The sequence below is a fragment of the Apis laboriosa genome, unplaced genomic scaffold, assembly GCF_014066325.1.
Source record: "Apis laboriosa isolate Shangri-la unplaced genomic scaffold, ASM1406632v1 scaffold30_cov140, whole genome shotgun sequence".
Classification (NCBI taxonomy): Eukaryota; Metazoa; Arthropoda; class Insecta; order Hymenoptera; family Apidae; genus Apis; species Apis laboriosa.
Window position 1 is genome coordinate 1,345,206 of NW_025222776.1, and position 9,921 is coordinate 1,355,126.

The following is a 9,921-nucleotide window of genomic DNA, read 5'->3' on the forward strand; positions in this document are numbered from 1 at the left end:
CTTGAATGATGATTTTCTAATATTAAAATTTATATTTCTTAAATTCATTGTATAATATCTAATAATAAAAAAAGAAAAATAAATAAAAATACAAATTTGTTCTAATTTATCATAATATATGCATATATTTTTATATACATATAAATGAAAATAAAAATAAATCTATGATATGAAAAACGTGTATGTAGTTTTAAAATCATTATTTGTTCTTTAAAAACATACTTGAATTTATATGTTATATTATATTATATTATATTTATATGTTTATATTCATGTTTTTCATAGCGAAAATGAAAATTAATTATAATTATAATTATCCAGAATTTGTTGTCCAAAATTGATATTATTGTTTTGTTACATAAATTGATTATTTTCGTGAAAATATAATTGAATTCAATATTTTTCTTTTTTTTAATAAAGATTTTTTTTTAAGATTTTATAAGATTATTGATCTTTTTATAATATATTTTTATACAGAAAATTATAACATTTTTAAAAATCAATTTTATGATTCCTTTAAATTTTAATCACGTGGTTTTATTTACATCTATTAAATCATTATGATATATAGTTAGACATATAACGAATGATAAAGAAATTATACTGTGATAAAAATATAATAAAATATTCTAAAAGATTAAAGATTAATTTTTTAAGTTTATATTACATTTCTAATGTTAATAAATTGTAAATAAATAAAAAAATTTTTGATTAATAAAAATAAAAATTTAATTATATCAATAAAAATAAAAAATAAAATATTTCATTCGATCTTTTCTTCCTTGTTACTTCTTCATTAATAGTTCTACAGTATAAAGAAAAGGGGAAAGAGGTTTGTATTTTATTATTATAATTTTTTATAAAATTGTGTTTTACAGCCTTAAATACATTCAGAAATTTGAAACTCTTAAAAATAACATATATATTTTTAAATTTTATGCTTTATATGAACGATATTTTTCATAGATTTTATATTGATATATTGTTTATTTTCTTTAATGTCATCATAGTTAAAGTACAAAGTAAATTAACGGTATCAAAAAAAAATTAAATATGTTTGTTTCAATTTTCTGTTTAACGTTTTCAAAAATGAAGTGAATGTGACTAAAATAGAACTTATGATAGTATTAATATGTATTGAAAGTCTGAAAATAATTATTAAGTTGTTATAAAAATAGCAGTGAGTGAAACAAAAGTGAATGAGATTGATTAATATTTTATTATATTATTACAAGATTATTGATATATTATATAATTTTGAAAGAAATTTAAGATTTTTCTAATATTCAATGTATATTATGAAAGTTTCAAGGTTAGAATGACCAACAAATTTCGTGAAGAAGGAGAACTATATACAATACTAAAAGTATTTTTGTAACATACTTAATATAAAAAAAATTTATAAAATAAATATTCGAGAAAATGGAAACTATTAAATTAAATGAAAATCCAGTACAAATATCACAATTTTTAACGCGTGTTTATTATGCTGCTAAAGATGGTATGGCTATTATTCTTTATAATCTTCTTAGTAGCCAAGATCCTAACATGGTTAATATTATCATTAATCAAAAAGTATTGGAAGATGATGGACAGCATTGTACACCTCTAATAGTAGCTGCACGATATGGTCGTATTAAAGTAGTTAAAATATTACTCGATAAATTTAAGCCTGACTTGGAGCAGGAAGGATCAGTTAAATTTGATGGATACATTATTGAAAGAGCAACTGCTTTATGGTGTGCTGCTGGTGCAGGACATTTGACAATTGTGAAGATATTAGTAAAAGCTGGTGCCAATGTTAATCATCCTACTAAAAGTTTATCTACTCCATTGAGAGCAGCTTGTTTTGATGGACGATTAGATATAGTCAAATATTTAATAGAGCATAATGCAGATATAAATATTTTAAATCAGTTTAATAATACATGTCTAATGATTGCTTCATATAAGGGTCATTTAGATATAGTAATTATTGCTTTAATAATTATCACTTTAATAAGTTAAAATTATGTATTTAATTTATAATATGAATTTTAGCATTTTTAATTATATTTCTAACAGGTGACATTTCTTTTGCAAAAAGGTGCAAACCCAAATGAAAAAGCAAATTGTGATACTACTGCATTACATTTAGCAGCTGAACGTGGATATACTAATATAGTATCTGTATTATTAAAATATGGAACAAATATGACAAAAGATACTAATGGAATGACACCATTGACAGTAGCAGCTGAACGGACTAGAGCTGAAGTTGTAGAATATATAATAAAAAATGTGAAACTTACTAAAGAAGAAACAATTGAAGCTTATGAACTTCTTGGCGCTTCTTATGCTAATGATGAACGCAATTATTGTTTAATATTAGCATATAAATATTTATGGAAAGCAATGAAATATAGGTAAAAAGTACTTATAATTTTATAAATTGTTTAAAATCAATTAACTAATTCTTGGATATTATAGATTTAAAGATCGACGAAATATTATTTATAAAAAATTAGGCGAAGGTATAAAAGCATATGATAATTGGAAAGAGTGCGAGACTCCAGAAAAATTGAGAAGTATTAGAAATAATCAATATTATATGCATATGGAATCATTGACTATACGAGAAAGAATATTAGGTTCGAATTTTATTCTAATAAATAATGATTAGGATAAATAAGTAGTATATATACATAAAAGAGTTTTTTATTTTTTTTTATTTTAATCATTTTATCTTAATCTATTTCAATATTAGGACAACATAATCCAAAACTACCACAACATATTGTATTTAGAGGAGCAGTTTTTGCAGATAGTGCTAGATTTGATAAATGTATAGATCTCTGGCTTCATGCATTATACTTGAAACAGTTAAATAATATGTCAGTTATAAAAGATCTTTTAAGGTTTGCACAGGTATTTTTAAATCTTTATTTATCAAATAATTAAAAAAAACTTGTTATTTTTTTATATTATTTCTTTTTCTACTTTATATCTTTTTGTAGGTATTTTCACAAATGATAGATATAGAAGTATATCTTGATCTCTCTCATGTATTGAATGTTCTAGAAGCCTGTGTAATAGAACTTACTCGTAATAAAGCTAAAGTTAATAATCCTGGCTCTGAGGAAGATATTGAACAACATATTGTAAATTAAAAAATTGATTTATGTGTTGAATTAACAATTATGAAATAGCTTTTACAAAATAAAAATTGCAGGAGGAGATTGAATCAAATATTACAACTACATTATATATAGTAACAATATTAACAAAACTTTTAACATTAAATGAAAACAAATATGAAGAACAAGATAAAAATAAGGCATATCAGTTAGTTCATAAACTTTGTGTTCTACGATTACGTTTAAAAGATGGTCAAACATTATTACATCTTGCTGTAAATGCGGCTACTGTTGTAGATGATTTTCATACTAATTATGTTTGCAAGTAAGTTTATAAATATAAATATTTATATTTAAATAATTATAATTAATTTATAAATATTTATAAATATATTTATAAGTTTATAAGATAAATTTTTTTTTGTTACATTTGATAATATATATCATTAATATCGATAAACATATTTATTATGTATTATCGTTTTGATATTCCAATAAACTTGAAATATATTATTAAAGATATCATCTTAAACAATTTTTCTTTTATACATAACAATTTAGTTTTCAAATTATATGTAAAAATATTTTTCATATATTTCATATATTCTGATACAACTGTTTCCAACTTATATCAATTTATTAAAAAATAATATTTTATATTTTTATTTTTTGCATAAATATCTGAAATGAACTTTTTTACAGATTCCCTTGTGCTGCAACAGCTAAATTATTTATATCTTGTGGTGCTGATGTAAATGCAATGGATAATGAAAGAAATACACCATTACATATTATTGTTAGCTATAGGGAACCTATTAGGTATAATTTTATTAAATAAATTAAATTTTTATAGATATTTTTTAGATATAGATATGCATTTATTTTATATCTGAGAGCCAAAGTGACTCGTTTTTTCATTATTTATGTAATAGAAAAACAAAATTATGATCATACATTAGCAACATTAAACTTAAAATTTTTCATACTAATAAATTTTTAATTTTTATAAAATAAAAAAAAACATTAAAATTAAAAAAAGTGAATTTAAATTCATTTAGTTTTCAAATACAATATTACAATATTATTTTTTATAATTTCATATTATTTTCTATTATATCATATTTGAAATTTTACAGCGATTTTATGACTCTTCATTCCATTATTATGGCACTTATAGAAGCTGGAGCTCATATGGACATAGTAAATAGCAATGGAAAAACTCCATATGATGCTGTCACTACAGGTCTTTTCAAATAAATTTAAAAATATAATATAAATTATTTAAATTTATATTAAAAAATAAAAATTTATATTAAAAAAAATAAAATTAAAATTTTTTTATTGTAACAATAAATTTGATTTTATAAATCTATGTAATATTAATGAATATAATATAATTTATTTATTTTGTTAAATATTTTAAATTATTAAGTTTAATATAATTATATAATCAATTTTATTTTTGTATAGGTGTAGCAGAAATAATATTAAGGACTCAAACAAAATTATCCTTAAAATGTATGGCTGCAAAAGCAATAAATGCTTATAATTTATCATATTGTGGAAATGTACCACGTTCTTTGGAAAGTTTTATTGAACTTCATGGACCCGGCCCTAATCGAGGTTAAAAGCAATTATTAAATGAAGCAGTAATAAATATATTACATAGATATTTATATTAAATATAACCAATTAAAATTATTTATTCTTGACGCGTGAGCTTTTTGAGAGTGTAATGCACGAAATTTTTAAAATTGTTTAATAATTTCTTATTTGATTAATAAGATCTTTTATTAACAAAACAATTATATAAAAACAATTCTTACATTAACTACATGCAGGTAACGAATTTAAAATAAGAAAAATATTACAAGTTTTTGATAGATAAAACCAAACAAAATTAATTATTGATTTTAATTATTTAACAATTCCTTAAATCAAAGAAAATCTACAGATATGAATGATCTTTTAATTATTAGACAGAAAAAAATTAACAATTATTAATTTTAGAATATTTAATACCAAATTTTTATTACATTATAAATATATTATATTTTTCAAGAATTTTTTTTTCACACAATAGTATTATTAATTAATAATTAAAAAAGAAATACACATTTATAATGTACATACGTGATTTATACATAAAATAAATATATAATAAATTATACATAAAATGCAGCATTGTTCCAAAAAAACTAACAGTCATCTAACTCAAAAGGACATTACTATCTTTATTTCTTTTTTTTAAAATCGCCCGAAAAATGAAAAAATGAGAGATCTATAAAAGCGAGAAGCTATAAATCTTTACATTATTTAGAATTATTTAATAACAGAACAAATTTTTATAATTTTTTTTTAAAAAATAATGTTCGGTAAACTACTTTACGATTTGTCGTTATCACTCATTCTTCGTGTTTTTTCTCATTTCTTTGAGTTAAAATAATAAATTAATCTTGCGATATGCGATATGCTTTTTTTGGAACAATATTGTAATATTAAATCTACATTACAAATTGTAATTAAATGTATATATGATATGAATGAATAATGTATAATCATGTATATATATATATATATATATATATATATATATATAGGTATGTATATATATTAATAAATGTATGTATGTGTGTATGTATGATATTAATAAATGATACGGTATTAATATAATAAATATATAGTACTCATAAGTTGTTCAAAATAATCGCAATTGATAATTGCCAACCAATAACAAAAATAGAAAAGATTTTTGTAATGTTTTTTGTAATTTTTCATGTATTTCATCAATAATATATTATTTTCTAGTAGATCTTTTGTATAATTCTTTTTTTTTTATAATATAAGAATTTCACAATAATTAGGTGTGATCTTGAATTATATTTTTCAACATTCAAAATATGTATATATTTATATAAGCTTTAATTATGGACAGATCTTGTTAAATATATTACATTAATTTAAATAAAATTAGATTATTATGATTTAAATTCAAATACATAAAAGAGAATTATAATTTAAATTCAAATACATAAAAGAGAAATTATAATATACAAGAAAAGGACTCTGATTTTATAATAAAATCACATTTATTGTGCATGCAAAGATTCTTCCATAGACATGTTGCTAAAATTTTCATACATTCTCGAAATCATTTTATTTATTCATTACTTGTTTATGTTTAAAAAATATTTAGTAAAATCTCATAAAATGTAATTCAATTAAGAGATCAAAATTTCTTCTTTTACTCCCATTATAATTCTATTAGAATTGAGATAAAATTAATACATGATAAAATAAAAATTAATACAAATAAAATATAAACAAAAACTCGTCCAATAAATAAAATTTAATCAAATCAAAGTTTTTTTATCATTGGATATAAATATTATTTTATTAATTTATAAATACTAAAATTATAAATACTAATAAAGATTAAAAAATTAAAATGATTATTGTTGAAAGAATGTAAAGTGAGTATTTTTAAAATTGATTGAAATTGTAAAATTTAGATTTTGAAAATTAAATTGTAAAATTTATTATTTATAATCTCAAGCTATTTATTTATAATAGCTATTTATTATATTATTTATAATATAATAATTATATAAATAATAATTTATTTATATAATTTAAAGCTATTTATTTATTTGTTAAATTATAATTATTTTTTTAATTTATTATTTAATTGAAACGTTAAAAAGAATAAATTTAAATTATTATATTATACATTTAGTGTAGTAGTACATAGAGTTATTACATTTTTATCAAATTACATCATTAAGAACGAAATAATTATTCATGAATAACAATTTAATCTTTAAGTAAAAATGATCATGAAATAATATAAAATCATATGATTGAAATCCAGAGAATTTATAATCGATTTAGAATACTAAAATTTAATGTAGTATTGATGAATACATTTTATTTTGTTAGCCAATAATAGCTAGCAAGAGCCAATAGAAGCAGTTTTTGAATGAGATATAAAATTAAAATAAAAAAGATATTTTTGTGAATAAGTAAAAAAGTTTTTTTCATTTAAATTTTAAATTTTATTAATAAAATTATTTTTTTTAATAATGATTGCATCTAATTCTCAACAAATAATTTCCATTAATAGATCCAAAGAGGTTAATATTATTTATTATTCCTTTAATTATATAATATATATTGATATACATGTAATATAATATTGATATCATATGTGAGAATTAAATTAATGTATAATAAAAAAATAAAAAATCTATTTTAAAAATTATTAATTATTTGCATTAATATTAATTTTTTAATTTGATTAGTGTAATTAGTTAATATTTAATAATATTTATTATAAAGTATAATTAATGTTATAATGCATACATTAACCTATTTTAAATTATAATAAATTCAATTATATTTATAAATATAAGTAGTTTAATATAGTTTAAGATAAATTGCAAATATTTCAATAGGAAGAATCGCAAAACAAAATTTTTACAAAGGAAGAAGTTGATGTATCCAAATTTCCAATAATTGAATTTAAAGGATATGTTAATTGTGTCAGTGATTTTAATGATTGTGCTATGATTTGTGATGATATTATGTAAGATTTATATCAAATTATTTTAAAATTAATATGAAATATAAAAAACAAAATTTTAATATGTTTTGAACATTTTACTATAATTTATTTAGAAAAGAAATAGAAAATTCTGATCATAAAAAAATAATAATAGGATTTGATTTGGAATGGCCTTTTAATTTTCATACAGGAAGTGGAAAAACAGCCTTAGCACAAATTTGTTTTAATGAAACTATTTGTTATTTATTACATATATATTCATTAAAGAAATTACCTGCAGCATTTGTAGTTCTTTTAAGTCATCCAAAAGTAAGATTAGTTGGAGTGAACATAAAAAAGTATGCTAATTAATAAAGCATCATTATAATGCAAATTATGTAACAAAATTTTTCATAATTTATCTTTTTACAGTGATATTTGGAAATTAGGCAGAGATTTTAAAGAATTTCCTGCTTCTAAAATTATTGAAAATAATTGTATTGATAGTGGTAAATTTGCAAATGAAATATTAAATAGGTCTTGTCGATGGAGTTTAGAAAAACTAACAGCATATTTGGTTAGTTTATTATATATATCTTAAATTTTTAATCCGATATTCTAATATTCTTTATTATTATAGAAAATAATAAATATGAAATGGAGTTAATATTTATTATCTTTTTGTTTATTTACAATTTATTTATATTATTATATTATATATTTATATTATTAAATTAGGATTTCTGATTTATTAACAATTTAATTTTTTTTTTGATTTTAGCTAAAAAGAAAACTCAATAAAAATCCAAAAGTAAGAAAAAGTAAATGGCATTTATATCCTTTAAGTAATGAACAAAAAGTATATGCTGCAACAGATGCCTATGTATATTTTTCACTATTATTATTAATATTATCATTTTCAATTTCTAATTTTAATATTAAATATATTTATATTTTTTTTTAGGTTTCCTGGCTCTTACATACAATTATACAAAAACAGGCAGATATTAAAAAAAATGTGATATAAAATGTTAAAATTAAATATTAAAATTATGTATAATAGTAAAAAAAATTAAATTTTGAAAAAATATATAATACAATATATTGTCTCATTATGTCTACAAAAATAATCAAAGTTTTGTGGACAGGTAGATTAAGTTATAATTCTGGCCTTAAATTACAAAAAATATTATCTGATCGACATCATCAGAAATTAAAAAATGAGAATTGTAATACATTAATATTGATTGAGCATAATCCAGTATTTACAGTAGGAATCAGAGATAAAATCTATACAATAGAAGATGAAGAGAGATTAAAAAATTTAGGTGCAGAGTTTTTTAGAACAAATCGAGGTGGTCTTATAACTTTTCATGGACCTGGACAATTAGTAGCATATCCCATATTAAATTTAAAGGAATTTAAGAATGGCATTAAATGGTATGTTTGTCAAATAGAAAATATGATTATTCGTTTATGTGCAAAATATGGTATTAAAGGTGAAAAATCTTCTGACACTGGTATATGGATAAATGATAAAAAAATCTGTGCTATTGGTATTCATGGATGTCGTTATATAACAACACATGGTTTAGCTTTAAATTGTAATACAGATTTAAATTGGTTTAATCATATTGTTCCTTGTGGTATTGAGGGAAAAGGTGTAACAAGTATTAGTCAAGAACTTAATACAAATGTTACTATTCAAGATGTATTACCTTTATTTCAAAATGTTTTTCAAGATCAGTTTGAATGTACATTAATTGAATATTCAGTTGAAGAATCTTCTCAATTACTTAAACGTGTCAATAATAGTATATATTAATATAATATTTATTTTCAAAAATAATAAATAATGATTTGAAATATATTAAAACATAAATACTTTTGATCACAAAAATATTTAACCATTTGAAAATTATACTTTCTTTTTCATAAAATGCATTATATTTTATACATTATATTTTATTATGCATTCTCTTTATTGATACACACACACACACATATATGTAAAATACAAAAGAGAATACTTTATGTATTTATATATTTTATAATACTTTATACTTTAATTAATACTATATTAATTATATAATATTTTTAATGTAAGTATCATTTATATTTACATACTGAAATATAGTATTTTTGAAAAATAATATATTAAATATAAATAATAAATGATTCAAATTTAATCATAATTGTTAGATATAGAAAAAATTAGAAAAGATTGTTTTCTTTGTTTTAAATTTGTTAGTTAAATTTAAA

General features: G+C 19.6%; 3 protein-coding genes across 5 annotated transcripts; all 3 read left to right on the top strand.

Moving 5' to 3' along the window:
* The first annotated feature begins 645 nt into the window (after positions 1-645).
* LOC122714450 (protein fem-1 homolog B-like) lies at positions 646-5,053 on the top strand. 2 transcript variants are annotated; one of them, XM_043935780.1, is made up of 10 exons: positions 646-832; positions 1,306-1,968; positions 2,065-2,405; positions 2,470-2,630; positions 2,747-2,907; positions 2,997-3,140; positions 3,212-3,441; positions 3,819-3,935; positions 4,253-4,359; positions 4,587-5,053. In XM_043935780.1, exons 2-10 carry the CDS (start codon positions 1,423-1,425, stop codon positions 4,742-4,744), a joined length of 1,965 nt encoding a protein of 654 aa, XP_043791715.1. In that variant the 5' UTR covers positions 646-832; positions 1,306-1,422; the 3' UTR covers positions 4,745-5,053. The 2 variants fall into 2 exon arrangements, with proteins under 2 accessions (XP_043791715.1, XP_043791714.1); XM_043935779.1 differs by lacking the exon at positions 646-832 and having other exon boundaries at positions 1,031-1,968.
* A 1,987-nt stretch (positions 5,054-7,040) lies between these two features.
* LOC122714464 (Werner Syndrome-like exonuclease) lies at positions 7,041-8,824 on the top strand. Of its 2 annotated transcripts, none has more exons than XM_043935809.1 (6): positions 7,041-7,249; positions 7,571-7,701; positions 7,794-8,018; positions 8,092-8,236; positions 8,441-8,542; positions 8,624-8,824. In XM_043935809.1, exons 1-6 carry the CDS (start codon positions 7,199-7,201, stop codon positions 8,684-8,686), a joined length of 717 nt encoding a protein of 238 aa, XP_043791744.1. In that variant the 5' UTR covers positions 7,041-7,198; the 3' UTR covers positions 8,687-8,824. The 2 variants fall into 2 exon arrangements, with proteins under 2 accessions (XP_043791744.1, XP_043791745.1); XM_043935810.1 differs by lacking the exon at positions 7,041-7,249 and adding an exon at positions 7,400-7,418.
* On the top strand, positions 8,774-9,587 carry LOC122714465 (putative lipoyltransferase 2, mitochondrial). Its single transcript, XM_043935811.1, has one exon. It carries the CDS (start codon positions 8,774-8,776, stop codon positions 9,482-9,484), a length of 711 nt encoding a protein of 236 aa, XP_043791746.1. The 3' UTR covers positions 9,485-9,587.
* Positions 9,588-9,921: the final 334 nt, after the last annotated feature.